Below are 14,864 nucleotides of genomic sequence, written 5' to 3' on the forward strand. Positions count from 1 at the left end.
AACGTGTAATTTTAACAACGATATGAATGATAGTGAAACACAACTGTTCTGTGTTCATCAAATAATTATATTAATGCCTATAATTACATTTTGTTTCAGTTGCGGGACAACTATTCGGATGATTTTCATAAAACCAACAAGGCTTAGTCTTCGTTCGTGGTAATGTTAACTTTTTTTTCTTCGATTTTTCGTGAAATCTTTCTGCTCCAGGTATTCTAAATTCCACTTTTCCTTGAGTAACGCGAAATATATGACTATGATTTTTCAGTAAAGTTTGAAGGCCACCGCATTCTTTTCGTAAATGAATCATAACTTCTCTTGGAATCGATTCAGCGATTTCACGTAGTTCAAGACATCTACCAGCGTTCCAAAATTTCTTGGTCGCTCCCTCGATAGATATAATACGGCCTTCGCGAAGTAATTGTTTTGATACGATATTGATAATATCTGTAATTAATGTTTTATCTAATTGTGTACAGTTTCGTACTTTTTCCACTTTATCCCTTGGCTTAAAATCACATGTCCATTCCTCAATTGTATTATCATTCGATTCATTTGATCCACATTTTTGCCGAGTTACAGTTGTTTTTGCACTTAGTATTTGTTGAATGCGATCCTCCCGGCTTTTAATGTCTTCGTGTGTTCTTTCCCATCCAATCAGGCATATTCGTTTTGTAGAAGGAATCCTTAATTTGTCAAGATGTGTCATAAAACCACACTGAACACATATATTTCTTACATAATCAATATACTCTGAATATTGGCTCTTTGAAGCACAATGTCTCTGATACTTTGTACCATTAAGTTCGTACGAACAACATGGTAACAAAAAAAAGCGACAATTATTTGAACTACGTGCTGCAATTATTGGAATCCACGGTGTTAGCTCATCCGAATGATTTCCAATAATCCAATCTACTTCTGGATATATTGTTGCGGATGATGGAACGATAGTACAAACCTGTACAGATTAATTCAGTAAATTTCATCAGCTATACGTATGTACAAAATAATCATACAAACTGAATATTTCGTATTAATTGTATTTATACGTACTTGCAATGGAGTCTCAGATGGGTACAAATCCCAAATTTTTCTCCTTCGTAAATCGATACCTAATCCGCGATGACCTTCGTTAAATAAAATATACACAAGTAAACCATTGCCACATCCTAAATCAAGGAATGATTGTAAATTGTTAGTTCCCTTCTCAAATCTCTCTTTTTCCCACAACAACAGTAAATAAGACGCGATTGCGATGTCTTCATAAACAAATTTAATTGGATCGGTATTTTCTGGCCAATTCTTTATCAATGTTGTACTATACTTCTCTTTCAATTTGTAATATAATTTTGCATATTTTTCAGTTGATACAAGATTCAATGAAGACACCGGAATCTGTATTATCTCTGTCTCATTCCTTGCCCATTTCAAGATACAAGGGAGAAGTTTCTTCTTTAACCATTCGATGCTAAGATCACATTTAACATTATTCACTTGACAGACACTAACAGATGTAAAACCATCTTTTCCATGTTGTAACATAAATGCCATCCTGGCACCAAGAGATTGTTTATGCGTAAAAAAGGGTTTGTGGATATTTACTATGCAACTGTCTTCACTTTTCCATAAAAAGAATTCGATACCAGTAGAAAATATGTGTGGCATACGTGGCAATTGTTTTGCTACATATAGATGGATCTTTGTATTGGATGTTGTAATAGCCACCTGATTGGAAATATGCAATGCTTCCAATAGTTTTGCATTATCAATGTTATCTCTTTGATGTTCTATAACTATGGTTGAAACATCTATGGCATTGACATGTTCAAATATTTCTAAGAAATTGCAATTAACTTCAATATTTAATATTTCGATGGATGCAAGAATTCTACGGTTTATAGTTTGAGGATTACGACGCCAAATATTGATGGCTTTAAAAAATTGCGATGCATTAATAGCATTTTCATCACGTATTATGGTTTCAAAATCCATTCTTTATATGATACAATTACAAATTCTGTTTTTACTAAATGATAAATTACAGAATCTACCTATATTGTAAGCAGCATCTTCATGTTAATTTCTTTGTCCCTTCTGAATTAGTATACTAAAAATAATATTTTTAAAAATCATTACAGAACAGATTCAAAATATATATTAATAACAATGAAAATTCTATATACCTTTTTAACAACCCAGCCTGCATCTTGTACTGCTTTTTCCATAATTTGCCGAATGCGCTCCTTATCTGTTTCAAGTAAGTGTTGTTTGAAACTCTACAAGAACGTAAAAAAATACAAGATAGGTTATGTTGGAAATAGTCATTGACTAACTAGAATCATATTAATAAAATGATTCTTAAAACGTATTTGTTAAGGTAAAAAGTTGGTATAGTTTACCTGCTTAACCGAAAATTTGTAAAATCCCTGTGCTTCCTTTGGCAATCTTTCGCATTCTCGCAGCAAAAATTTGTACAACTGTTTTGACGACTTCAAAGCAGATTCTCGTAATTTTGAACTAGCCATCTTATGAAAATGTTGGAGAAAATGTAACAGAAAGGACAAATATCTTATAGATGCTTGAAATGTTACAAGTAGTTACAAATATGTAATTTTCTTTGAAATTATTAACGGAAATTAAATTGTAAATCCATTTATAAATCGTTTTCTTTTATTCTATTTTATTTATAGTTAACACGATTTTCCGTATTACACAAGAAAGAAGTAATTGCGTTTGAAATGAAGAAATGCTTATAGATATGAACATTTAATTCGAAAGTGAAACTGATATTAAAGAAGAACGTATATATGTATACTATAATTAGAATAATTAAGTAATTTTGTATATCGACATGTAGTTAACATGTGCAAATATATGAAAGTATAAAATATACTTTATCGCTTATAGAGCTATGTATTAACTGGCAAAAATGGGTCGGGAATATTTAAGTTTGGAGGCGCTGCGTAGCCTTCTATAACTGCGTTATCCTTTAGTAATACTTGTACATTGTATAATTGTTAATTGTGAGGTTAAAGCGTTATGATAAATTTACATCATTACGTGATAAAAGTTTTATTGAAGTGTTGTTGGCGAACAACCATGAGTTGGACACTAATTCGGTTGAAAAGTAGTGGAAGACACCCAACGGCTGGAATAATCGGTAATATTGGTCTACTAATGATTGATTAAAACACGTTTGCATGTCCTACTAATGTTTGTTGATATTAAATTACTTCTGTCTTACTTAGTAATTGGGAACGAAATTTTAAAAGCCCAAGTAAAGGATACCAACTGTTCTTATGCGTGTAACTTGCTTTATAAGCATGGAGTCAAGGTTCAAAAGGTAGGTATAATCTCATCTATAATATCTATACTTCACCTATTGATTACTATTGCCTTTTGCTATTATTTCTTGTTCCAATTGATTTTTTCTTTCCATTCTTTTGTAGATTGCAGTTATACGAGATGATCTTGAAGACATTGCAAAAGAAATAAAGTACTTTTCGAAAATGTTCAACTATGTTTTTACATCTGGTGGTATAGGACCAACTCATGATGATGTTACATACGAAGGTAATATCCAGTCTAAAAGTTTATAGGAATATGTAATGAAAATGTTTTTGTAGCTACCGCATTGGCCTTTAACGACACATTACACTATCACCCAACATTAGTGGATATTATACAAAATTGTTTCAGCTGTGGAACTTTTCCTTCACCTGCTTATAAAATGGCATATGTAAGTGATAACGGAGCAGGAAGTAGAAGTAATAGTACGTTGATAATTCTCTGATAATGTAGGTAAACATATTCTTGAATTTTAGATACCAACTAAGTCTGTGCTTAAATTTGGGACAAACAAAGTAACAGGAGAAAAGCTTGCTTATCCTTGCGTAGTAATACAGAATGTTTATATATTTCCTGGATCACCTATGTTTTTTGAAACTTCTTTTCAGGCATTATGCAAGGTACATTATGTCCAATAGTTGCTTTAATTATAATAATCTATCTAGTTTAAATATCTAGTTTAATTATAGAAAAAAGATTTATAAAAAGAATTATAGAAATTTTGTTTTTGTAGGAATGTTTTGCTAACTATACAAGTTTTGCAATAACTGAAGTTTACGTAAACGCAAGAGAGGAATCGTTCGCAAGCGCTTTGTACGAAGTTACACGAGAATATCCAAATGTTACTTTTGGCTCATATCCAGAATCTAATAGGTAATAAAATGAAATATAATATAAAGAAGTAAAATAGACTGGACATGAACTCGAATGGTGAATTTTTATATCGTATCGCGTGAAAAATTGGTAAATAATGAAAAATGTTTATTAGATATTATAAAGCACGCGTAACTATAGAAAGTGAGGATGAGAAGGAGACCGAAAAAGCAAAAGAAATGTTTTGCGATCGAATTCCAACAAATGTGCTAATACATTACGATCGAACACCACACGTGGATTGTCTTTCGAAATACGAAAGATTAATAGGAAAGTTTCAGCATGGATCAGTTTACGAGGGTTCCTTCAAGAAATTCGTGTAATGCCTCTACAACTGGAAAAAGTATCGATTATTTGTATCGATTATAAAGCATCATGGAATTTTCCTTTGTTTTCTTTCTCTTTCGTTCGTTGTAGGAATTACTATAAGAAACCGGAAGAAGTGTGGATATATTTAGACGGTAGCGAAGAGTCAGTCATTATGATACATCTCGCTCGTATCGCTGGTAACAAATTGCGACATTGTCCAAAGTTGAAACTGCATGCGATTTGTTTTAAATCGGATATTCTAACTTTGGACACGAATGAATTCTTTCATGAACTTAAGAACAGGTAAGTATAATGTCATGTTAAAATAGTAATGAATTTTTTTTAATCGCTGTAAAAGTAACATGAAAACGATATCGTTTCGTTTCGAAACTAATTCGAAACTAATTCGATTGAAATGATAGATACAATGTTGAGTTATATGATTTGGAGAACAAGGATAACGATGTCGCTTTGACAATAAAACATTTCGCTGCATCGAAACCACAATTAAGAATATTATTGCTTGGAAAGCGATTAAATTGGAAGGAAAGAGAAATGTATAATAATCTTGCACGGTTAAGCGAGAGCACGTTTGTACAAGTAGAATTTCCTCTCATCGATTGGACGGATGAAGATGTTGCAAATTTCTCTAGTTCCCTTTCTCTACCTTATTACACAACAAAGGGTTAATGGAATCGGTAAGGAAGAGAAAATTTGCTTTTCTATTTCTACTTTGTTCGCTGATTGCCCTCCTTTGCTTTTTATTTCTTTGTTCTTCTTAGTAATCATAATATACTTGTGTGTGTTTTAATTTATCATAAATATATTATGTAATATATATGTACCTTTTCTCCCTTTTCACATACACAAGTACAACATATTTTTGTAGGTATGACGAGGAAAAACTGAAAAAAGCAAGAATAACGCAAAAACATAGTGAACTATTAATGGAACTAGAATCGACATGACCGTACCTTTGTATGAAATTTTGTACTTACCGATTGATTTATCAACAGGTTATTGTATATTAATTAATGATCCTGGTTTAGAATAAGAAAATAAATAAAAAGAAGTTTGAAATAAAATTGTTTCATATCACATTAAAATTCATATTAAAATTCACGTTAAGATTAGAAAAATTTGTAAAAGTTATCAAAGTAGCATTTCATTATATTTGAACTGGTAAAAATGACGAGATTTTGTTTAAATCAAACACACAGAGAAAGACGTGTAAGGATGGTTTCTTAATATGTACGTAATAAGAAGGAAAAGTCAGAAAGAAAACAGCTTTTTATAGTCTCAATGGATCGTAAGTGGAGAGAAAATAGGCATACCCAAGTGTTTAATTTCGAATTATTCGTATCATCTTTTTACGTATAGATATTCAGCGAACATTAACACCTCGAGGCTCGTAACGTAGAATAGACCAGTGAAATATATATTTTTGCTTTCTATCAATAATTTATTAATTGTTCGCGTTAAAGAACACAATTTGGGAGAGAAAGGTAAGAAATAATAATAGTTGGAATCGTGGTAAAATGAAGAAAATCGAACAGGGTGGTAATCCACGAGTGAAACGAAATAAAAAAAGAAATTGAGGAGATGGAAAAAGTTGAGCGAAGAAAGAAGAGAGGAGGTGGGGTGACGGAAATGAGCCTCATATTTCACCAGAGTATTTCATTTAAGTTTGAAATTGATTGCACGAGAGTAGAATAGAATAGTAAGAAGTCGGTGATAAAAAGTTGGTAGAAGATAGAAAACAAGCTGTCTAACTGGTTGATTAACCGGTTATTTAACTGATTGGTTCGCTATGTAACGCATTCATTGACAGACTGACCGATAACTGGGCGATTGCTTAACCGCGGCGGACTGATTATAAGAGGTTAGTCGACTGATTGGTTCGTAGGTGGAAATACACAAGTGGTGAAAGAAAAACGGACATGTAGTTAGAAGAAAAGCAAGATAAATGAAATAAATACGTTAAGATTAAACGCGTTAATAACTGATTTTCGCAATTTACATATATAACGGTTTCTCGCAATTATCGTACCGAAGTTATTACGATGACAGTATAAGAGAAATCGATCGTATATCGTATAAATTATATGTAAACGTTAAATTCAATTCATAAGGCGAAAGAAGCAATGTGCTTTATTTTACGTTTAATAGACTATGGTATAGTTTAGTAAGAAAAATAGAATAACGAAAGACGCATTAAGATAATAGAATAAAATGAGTTTAGGATATAGAGATAAAGCTAGAATGTGATAAATTATAAGGCGAAAGTAATAAATTGAATAGGAGAAATTTGTAAGGTTCAAAGATGAGAAATAATAAAAAGGAGATAAGTAAGGATTGGAGAGATAGAGTGGAAAATGATGCGAGACGGATTACTTGGCCTTTGCGTAATCGTAAACGAAGCCGATGGAGATAAAAAGGACGATGGTAACGATAACGCTAAATAGCGAGGATGACGGGGACGAGGACGGGGACGGGGACGACGATGGCGATGATAGCGACAGTGGCGATAGGGGTGACGATGGCAGTGGCGGTACCGGTAGCGTTGGATGTGGCGGCGGCGGCGGTGGCGGCGCGAGCGGTGGTGGTAGCGGTGGCGGTGGCGGTGGTGGCGGCGGATCGTTACTCCCTTTGCTTACTCGTGAAATCCAGAAGACTCCGAATGTTCTCTTCGTCTGTTCCATAAACCTACCGAATGAGTCAAAAGGTGGCATAGCCAGGGCCTGCTGTAACAGATAATGAAAATAAGTATCTTCATCGAGCAATTCGTACTTTTTCGAATTTTCCTTAGGTATATTTATCTCTGACAATGAGAAACCAAGTTCCTTTGCTTCGTTGATAACCTTTCTAGCTTAAGGAATATTATAAAACAGGTGTGGTCAATAGCATGGCTGCTTCTTCTCGTTTGTCATCGGGCTAATGACCTGTTGAAGATGAAAGAATGACATTAGAAAGATAGAAACCACGATTAGATCGAGATATATCGGCCATTGCATAGTTACCAGGAAACGGAAACTGAATCTAGCGATTGTTTTAAAAAATCATCTTGCCGATGCAACTATCCTCTTCTAAAGGAACCTTCCGATCTCATCTATGGAACTTTTTAATATTAACACCGATATTAGATATGCTTCGTGTAAGATACGTCTACTCCTCGTTTATACATAAATCAAGAAACAATCGATCGTTTCGAACCGAAATGAAACACGAATATGCCACGAGGAATGTACACGTGCACTAAATCGGTTAAAAATTGATCGCAAGCTAGAGCAGTGGCAAGATAACCTATAAATAAGCCTATACGTCGTAGAATTTGCAATCTCCTTTTTAGACATCGTAAAGATTATGCATACTCGGTTCTCGTTTTAAGCAAGGGTCGCGTGTTTGATAATGGCGGAGTAAATCAGACATAATCGTCTTATAAGAAACAAAAGAGCCGGCAGACGTAAACGGGAACGATGGTATAGAACGCATACGTGTAGTACATTTTTGTCATTTTATTTCTCCATGCACACGATGCATGATCACCCTTAACAGACATAGAAGGGAACGTTTACGAGTGACACTGGTTCAAGAAAAATTCGTTTCGTACAATCATGAAAGAAATTTTATACGATCGTGACCGCGATGCAACCGCCATCTAGAAACTAATTATACAATTAAGATACACGGAGAACTCCGTGAGAACTCTATTGAGGGTTCTAGGAACTACGAATATCTCCGATAATACCAAACGTAACGCTCTTTGATTCTACGTTCTTGTTATTAGGGAAAAATTTTCGCGGATCATAGTGACAACGCGTGAACCGGTAGGAAATACAAAATGGCGGTAGCAAAAACGGTACCGATGTCGAGGGAACGCGATTCCGTGAAATTTACGCGCATTAACCGTCACGTTTTATCGTCCATGAACAAATTCCCGTTCGTTCGAATGATTTATCAGCCGCAGATACCACGGAGGAAAGATCGGATAACTACAACCTGTTTCACCGATCCTTCAACAGCCTGTCGCTACTTTTTCTAACTCGTGTGATAAGAAACTCGAAAGAAACGTTAACTACGCGATAATCTAAACTGGAAATAAACGGAGTCGTTTGAATTACAGTCCATTCTTCGAGAGGATATTCGCGGAGCACCCCTGCAAACATCCGGTGATCGTGCTGAAGGACTTTCCCGGCCACGAGGTAGCGGCGCTGATCGACTTCATGTACCGTGGCGAGGTGAGAGTCGGCCGAGAGGAGCTTCCAGGACTGATGAGGGCCGCGGAGAGCCTGCAGGTGCGTGGACTAGCGTCGTCGGAGCCCAGGCCGACGTCGCCGCCGGAAACGCCGACCGCGGACCTTCTCCTCGGCGAGCCGTCGACGCCCGAGGGCGCCAGACAAGGCACCCCCGAGGAGGATGACAACGCGTCGGAGAGCACGGCGCCACCATCGACGCGGGAACCAGCGCCGGTGACCACACCGACCATTTTTCATCCTGCGAGGGACCATCGCGATAGGTTACCGCACATGGGCCACTTGAACTTTGGGATGCGCGAGTTGCGAGAGAGTTGCGGATCGCCGCTGTTACCCCGGCGAAAACAGGCCCGGCCGCGAAGGAGATCCGGCGAGCTGGTGCCGCAGGACCTCAGTCGACCTCATCCACCGGCGAGTCTGAGTCCGCCGGTGAGCGGTCTGAATCTGACCGGTGGGCACCAACAGCCGCAGCAGCTGCAACAGCAGCAGCAGCAGCACCAGCAGCAACAACATCATCAGCAACAGCAACAACAGTCCTCGACGAGCTCGCAGAACCAGCAACAACTGGAGGACATGGCGGAGAATCTCTCGATGAAGAGATCCGTGTCGCCGAGTGGAGCGGAGCAACATCACGTGAAGGCGGAGAGCAGCGAAGCGGCGAGTAGTCCCAGGGGATCACCGTTAACCGGCACGAGTCTGCTGCACCCTGACGGTTCCCTCCAAGATATTCCGTCTGCTGCGGCAGCAGCGGCGGCGGCGGCGGCCGCGGCAGGCCTGCCAACGATGTCGGCTCTGTCGTTGACGCCGCCGCATCACCACAGCGAGTACCTGACGAGTCTGGGCCAGCTGGCGGCCCAGTGGTTGCCGAATCATCCGCAGAGCCAACTGCCACCTCCGCCTCAGGGTCACCATCCGCGAGAGAGCAGTCCGCACCGGTCCAATCGAACGCATCCGTATCAACAGCAGCAACAGCAACAGCAACAGCAAGAATCCCCGTTGACGCCGCGACGAAGCTCCGTGACGGCCATGTTCCCGTTAGACGGCGTCGCGTCGCTAGGTGGCGGGCTGTTCCCACACGCCGGTGCTCTCGACAGGGGATCCCTATTGGCGGATCTGCACGATAGCTTTAAACCGGAAACGCTGCACGGGTTGTTCGGCGCGGCGGGTCTCGGCGGTCATCATCCGGGGAAAAAGCCAAAGAAACACAGGGGCGACGGCGAGGCGCCGCGAAGATGGGGTGACCACGGTAGCCGAGGTCTGCCGGTCGGCAGGCCGAAAGGTCAGCACAGCGCGCCCAGGGGAGGACCACCTAGGTCTTGGACAAACGCGGAGCTGACCGAGGCGCTGCAGCACGTGTGGAACAAGAAGATGACCACGTCGCAGGCTAGCAGGATCTTCGGGATACCGTACAACAGTCTGCTCATGTACGTGCGCGGGAAATACGGGAAAAGTTTGAAACTGGAACAACTGAGAAGGGACTGCACCGGCGCGACGACGGGCGAGGTAGTGATGAATTCGCTGAACAACAACGTGAAGGCCGTCCAGCCGCCTACGCAGATGACTCATCCGTTGGCAGGTCTGCCGCCTCATCCCGGCGACGACGGTGGATTTCCTCATCACTCGTTGCTCGGTGGTAACCTACCGCAGGGCTTCTTCCCCGACTTCGCCGCCGCGGCGTTCCCGGTGCCGGTTAGTATGGTGCATTTACTTCCGCCGAGCGAACAGAAGGCTTTCGAACCACCCGCGAATCCTGGCGGCGGTGGTGGCGGCGGTGGCGGCGGTGGCGTTGGCGGTGGTGGCGGTGGCCTAGACCGACGGCGTGGTCGATGGCAGTGGTCGCGTGCTGGTCGCGTGCCGGAGGCGGAGCCAAGCGTCGACTCTCTCGCGTGCCACCTCCACCCTAAAGTTCGCGGTCCCTGTTGCACCCTCCGACACCCTCCCAGAACAGCGGGGAGCTCTTCTACTCGACGCGACGCCCCTCGGTACTCTTTGGTTCCTCGTATCTCCCCTTCTCTCCGCTAGTTCCCGAATCTACAGTCGCTTCCTCGTCGGTTATTGATTCCCTCGGGTAGCTAGTCCCGAAAAGGGTGCTAAAATAGGATGAGGGCGATTGAAAGAAGGAAAGCGAGAAGACATAAAAGAAAGAAATTTGATAATAAATATGACATGCCGACGATGATACGCGCTTTCCCCTCCTTTTTCTACTATTCTCGTCTACATTTTTCTACTCTTCTTTTTGTCTTCTTATTCGCATTATCAATCGCGAACTTTTTCAGTCGGCGTGTAGCTTTTTATCGTATGAACGAGTATCGCGAAGCACACGATAGACGGTTTCCTGAAGTTAATAATCAAAGAAATCTGTCGGCAGTTAGGGTACGAGCGATAAACTAACGTGGTATCAAAGGGCTGGCTATGAGTGGAATCGATGACGTTAGTACGAGAAAGAATAGGAGAACGAACGAACGCGTGATTAGCAAGTAGATTTTGTTTCGCTGTACGATCGGCCTGGAAAAGTGCAGCTTGGAGACGACGTTGCAAGAAGACACGGATGCAATTGGTAATATAACTGAGTGAGAAAGAGAGGAAGGGAGAGGTGGGCGGGCAAGAAGACACAATTAAACGAAAGTTTTAGAGACGTCGATTTATTAAATTTCGTTGATTTATCTGCGACATTATCCATCCTTCCAAGTAAGTTCTTGTTTGCACAAACTTGTCGTATTGAGAGCAGCGCTCTTGAATCTCGAAACTTTGCAAACTCCCCGTCTCTTCCTCTCCCTTCGTCAGTTGGCCTTCCAACCGTTCCCCTCGGCCCTCTTGCTGTAACCAGGCTTTCTTCTTCGTGTAAACTTGCACATCGATATAGGCAGTATCCACGCATAGACATAGACATAAGTAGACAGGTAGATGCAGTTGACGCGATGTGCTGGCATATACGTGTATACGTATTACCGTGGTGTCCATCCGTAGATTCGACTCGTCGGTCGGTCGGTCGGTCTTTTCGTTCCGGTTCTCACCGTTTCGGTTCCACCGTGCACACCACCGTTTCGTCTCGTTCGTTGCTGTCCGGAGTTGTAGTTCCGTGCGATTCAACGGCATAACCTATTTTACTTTCGAAAACTCAACGGATCAATACCAACGGGAATGCGACGAAGACGAGCGAGCGGACGAAGAGAATTGCGCAAGAGGAGGAACAACGAATGCGAACGACATCGTTCCCATCCGCGACAATTTCTTCTATCGTACAAGCGAAATTCCGTATTGTCCGTGGAGCTTTTAGCAACGGTCAAAGATGCGAGCAGATTATTTCGCAGCGATGGAAGCGTATATACGAGCGAAAGGTTGCATAGCGGAATCGATCGAGCGGAATCGATAAAGATCGAGTGTAGCCAGTGTCGCGAGGGACAGCAACGGCAGGTAGCGCAAAACCAGTCAAGTCGCGCAGGTATATACCATACGTGATATACAAATACCGGCAACCGAATCTTCGAAAAGAGTTTCGGGTTGCGGCACGAGACCGTCAGCTGGCGAGCAGAGCCGGTTCCTTTTATTCTTTTTCCCTTTTATTTTTTCTTTTTCTCTCTTTCTCTCCTTCACGCACAACCTCTCTCCCGTGCTTTCAACGTTCTTTTCCACGGGTTCTTTTCTCCCCTCTGCTGTTCCCTTATTTTCTCTCGCTTTCGTCTCTCTTCCTTCGCCTACCACGCATTTCATTTATTCCTTCGTTCCTTCACGATTTCCCGATTTCCCATAATCCCCTTTCTGGTTCCAGGATCTTTTCCTTACGTTTGCTCTCGTTTGCTCTCGTTTGCTTTCGCCTAAACGAACGAAACGCTGATCGCGATTGCACGCGGAAACACGTTCGTAATAAAATCCATCGTAGTCCACCATCCTCGTTTCGCGTTTGTAAAATATCGAAAATCCTTAAGACTTACCTCTTCGTTTACGTTCTTTCGTTTCTCCCACGCTACACGTGTCGCTACCTGTGACGCGTGCACCATACGTATATATACCTACATATACGTGGTTTACTCGTGGAACGGGTTGAAATAGCGATATGGTATTTTATAAGAAAGTTAAAGAGACGCGATAGGAAATGTTGGCGAATGGTTTTCTCGTTGGCGGTTGTTTTAAAACGCGGCGAGAGGTTTTTAAATGCTCGTGGGGGCAACGGCTGAATCGCGATATCGCGCGTTAATCGCGCTAATGTTTTTGCGGCGGATCATTCGACCGAAAGAAGCTTTGTAGAGCGTCGATGCTGCTCGGTAACGATGCAAAATTTCTTTTACGAGATTAGACGACGCTCGATTTAACCGTACAGTTCGTTTCAGCGAACGCTTCGATGAAGCGCATCAGCGTGCTGCGTCGCGACAAGCGTATACGTACTAGTTTGCTCGATCGCGTGCAATCAAAACGAGAACGCCTCCAACCTCTTCTCGCGTTACTTTCTCTCCAATATTTATATATATATATATATATATCGGTGATCGCTTAATCTCTATTCGCCGTTTTTCTCAAACTTTCGTCCAACGTGCACCTTGCCATAGGGGGTGATTATGGACAATCGCGCGATACCTAAACCAAGCATCTCACGAGCCTTTTTCCTCTTCTCTCCTCCTCCTGCCACCTTATTATCTCGATCGTTGCCCCGATTATCGGCTAACTCGTCTTCGCGTTGCATTACATCCACGACTTTCCTCCATCGTTTCCGTCCAACGACCAAACTTGCTAAATTACGTTATACATTCTTCGATATACGATTTTTCTTTCTCCTCCCTCGCGTGTTTCTCTCGTTCTTTCGAATCCGCGAAGAATCCACGTGCGATTCTGGTGCGGAGCAAATCTACGTACGCAGGGTCGTGAGATCGATTAATCGCCGTTCTTCCCTTATCTTGTCCAAATTATCCGTGAAATCGAAGGGGAGGGGCAGAGAGAAAGAGAGAGAGAGAGAGAGAGAGATAGGGAGGGAAAGAAAGAGTGTACCCGAGTAAAAAAGATGCATTTCGCGTCGACTTTACGTCAAGATTGAATGTTTTGTAGCTGTACGTGGACTATGGTGAGAAAAGTAGCTGTCAGGAGTGACGCAAGGAGGGCGGGGGAGTTGGCCAGAGTGAGGAGGACCGAAGGCTACGGGCCGCGAGGACCGCGAGTAAACGGAGAATACCATATTACGGACAAGGAAGGGACGAAAGTCGGGTGGAAAGAGGAGGAGGAGGAGGAGGAGGAGGAAACGGAAGGTAGGTCTGGGTTCGAGGGACAGAGGTACGCGGTGGTATAGAATAGCAAGTGCGACAAACGAAGACTGATCTACAGCGGAGAAGAGAGAGGTGGCGGATGGTCGTATACTCACCACCCTTTTCTCTAAATCACGTTTATCAGAGACGGATGGCGAACAGTACGATGCAGTATCGAAGGAGGTGCGGCCAAACGGGGAAGGAAAAGGAACCGGCCGATAAAGGGTAGGCGGGGCAGGGCGGCGGGAGATGGAGGGAGAAGGAGAGAAAGATCGAGGGATGAAGGGCCATAAAGAGAGCGAGGAAGAGAGGCCGAGAGTATGGCAGAGGCAGAGGCAGAGGCAGAGGCAGAGGCAGAGGCAGAGGCAGAGGCAGAGGCAGAGGCAGAGGCTGAGGCAGAGGCAGAGGGTGGAGGCAGAGGGCGGAGGAGGTGGAGGAGGCGGAGGAGGAAGAGGCAGAGAGAATCGGGGGGAAAGAGGGTAGGCGAGCGGGCGAGTTGATAAGTTGTCGAGTAGCGGAGCGCAGAGGCGCGAGTCGCGAGGTGCGATGCGCGAGGCAAGAGGCAAGAGGCACGAGGAGGACGAGTATGAGAACGTGGAAGAAGGGAAAGAAGGGAGAGGAAGCGGAGAAACACGCGGATATTGATTCCCGTGGGATATGCGCGCGCTCGACGAGACTCGGAAATCTAAACGTATGTACGATGCTTTGGCGAACATACAGAAAAGTATACGCGTCGCGCGGCATGCGCGTTTATATCTGGACTCATCCGGAGGAAAGGAAAATAGTGAAGAGCCAAGGGTAGGGGTAGCGGCAGGGGTGGGAGCCTAGGGGTTGGGGTTTAGGGGAT

General features: G+C 42.4%; 4 protein-coding genes across 4 annotated transcripts; 2 read left to right on the forward strand and 2 right to left on the reverse strand.

Moving 5' to 3' along the window:
- Window positions 1-46: 46 nt before the first annotated feature.
- Window positions 47-2,045, reverse strand: LOC108550944 (probable tRNA (uracil-O(2)-)-methyltransferase). The gene is made up of 2 exons (XM_017904890.1): window positions 1,057-2,045; window positions 47-961 (listed from the first exon to the last, which is right to left on the reverse strand). The coding sequence occupies exons 1-2, from the start codon at window positions 1,993-1,995 to the stop codon at window positions 71-73; spliced, it is 1,830 nt and encodes a 609-aa protein (XP_017760379.1). The 5' UTR covers window positions 1,996-2,045; the 3' UTR covers window positions 47-70.
- On the reverse strand, window positions 2,008-2,632 carry LOC108550946 (LYR motif-containing protein 9-like). Its single transcript, XM_017904892.1, has 3 exons — window positions 2,403-2,632; window positions 2,187-2,279; window positions 2,008-2,110 (listed from the first exon to the last, which is right to left on the reverse strand). Exons 1-3 carry the CDS (start codon window positions 2,526-2,528, stop codon window positions 2,075-2,077), a joined length of 255 nt encoding a protein of 84 aa, XP_017760381.1. The 5' UTR covers window positions 2,529-2,632; the 3' UTR covers window positions 2,008-2,074.
- A 391-nt stretch (window positions 2,633-3,023) lies between these two features.
- LOC108550945 (FAD synthase) lies at window positions 3,024-5,570 on the forward strand. The gene is made up of 10 exons (XM_017904891.1): window positions 3,024-3,163; window positions 3,252-3,346; window positions 3,453-3,576; window positions 3,630-3,742; window positions 3,828-3,971; window positions 4,085-4,224; window positions 4,340-4,543; window positions 4,642-4,836; window positions 4,956-5,231; window positions 5,423-5,570. The coding sequence occupies exons 1-9, from the start codon at window positions 3,043-3,045 to the stop codon at window positions 5,221-5,223; spliced, it is 1,404 nt and encodes a 467-aa protein (XP_017760380.1). The 5' UTR covers window positions 3,024-3,042; the 3' UTR covers window positions 5,224-5,231; window positions 5,423-5,570.
- A 2,371-nt stretch (window positions 5,571-7,941) lies between these two features.
- On the forward strand, window positions 7,942-10,808 carry LOC108550927 (protein jim lovell-like). Its single transcript, XM_017904852.1, has 2 exons — window positions 7,942-7,949; window positions 8,657-10,808. Exons 1-2 carry the CDS (start codon window positions 7,942-7,944, stop codon window positions 10,806-10,808), a joined length of 2,160 nt encoding a protein of 719 aa, XP_017760341.1.
- The last annotated feature ends 4,056 nt before the right edge of the window (window positions 10,809-14,864 follow it).

Source organism: Eufriesea mexicana, unplaced genomic scaffold (genome assembly GCF_001483705.2).
Source record: "Eufriesea mexicana isolate 0111107269 unplaced genomic scaffold, ASM148370v2 scaffold3508, whole genome shotgun sequence".
In the NCBI taxonomy this organism is placed as follows: Eukaryota; Metazoa; Arthropoda; class Insecta; order Hymenoptera; family Apidae; genus Eufriesea; species Eufriesea mexicana.

Excerpts from the sequence above, each read along its gene's own strand:
- LOC108550944 (XM_017904890.1), bottom strand. The coding sequence starts at position 1,995 with ATGGATTTTGAAACCATAATACGTGATGAAAATGCTATTAATGCATCG. Across the intron at positions 962-1,056 it reads CATCTGAGACTCCATTGCAA|GTTTGTACTATCGTTCCATC; the intron begins GTACGTATAAAT and ends TAATCTGTACAG.
- LOC108550946 (XM_017904892.1), bottom strand. The coding sequence starts at position 2,528 with ATGGCTAGTTCAAAATTACGAGAATCTGCTTTGAAGTCGTCAAAACAG. Across the intron at positions 2,280-2,402 it reads ACAAATTTTCGGTTAAGCAG|AGTTTCAAACAACACTTACT; the intron begins GTAAACTATACC and ends ACGTTCTTGTAG. Across the intron at positions 2,111-2,186 it reads CAGGCTGGGTTGTTAAAAAG|TATACTAATTCAGAAGGGAC; the intron begins GTATATAGAATT and ends TATTATTTTTAG.
- LOC108550945 (XM_017904891.1), top strand. The coding sequence starts at position 3,043 with ATGATAAATTTACATCATTACGTGATAAAAGTTTTATTGAAGTGTTGT. Across the intron at positions 3,164-3,251 it reads CCCAACGGCTGGAATAATCG|TAATTGGGAACGAAATTTTA; the intron begins GTAATATTGGTC and ends TGTCTTACTTAG. Across the intron at positions 4,225-4,339 it reads TCATATCCAGAATCTAATAG|ATATTATAAAGCACGCGTAA; the intron begins GTAATAAAATGA and ends AATGTTTATTAG.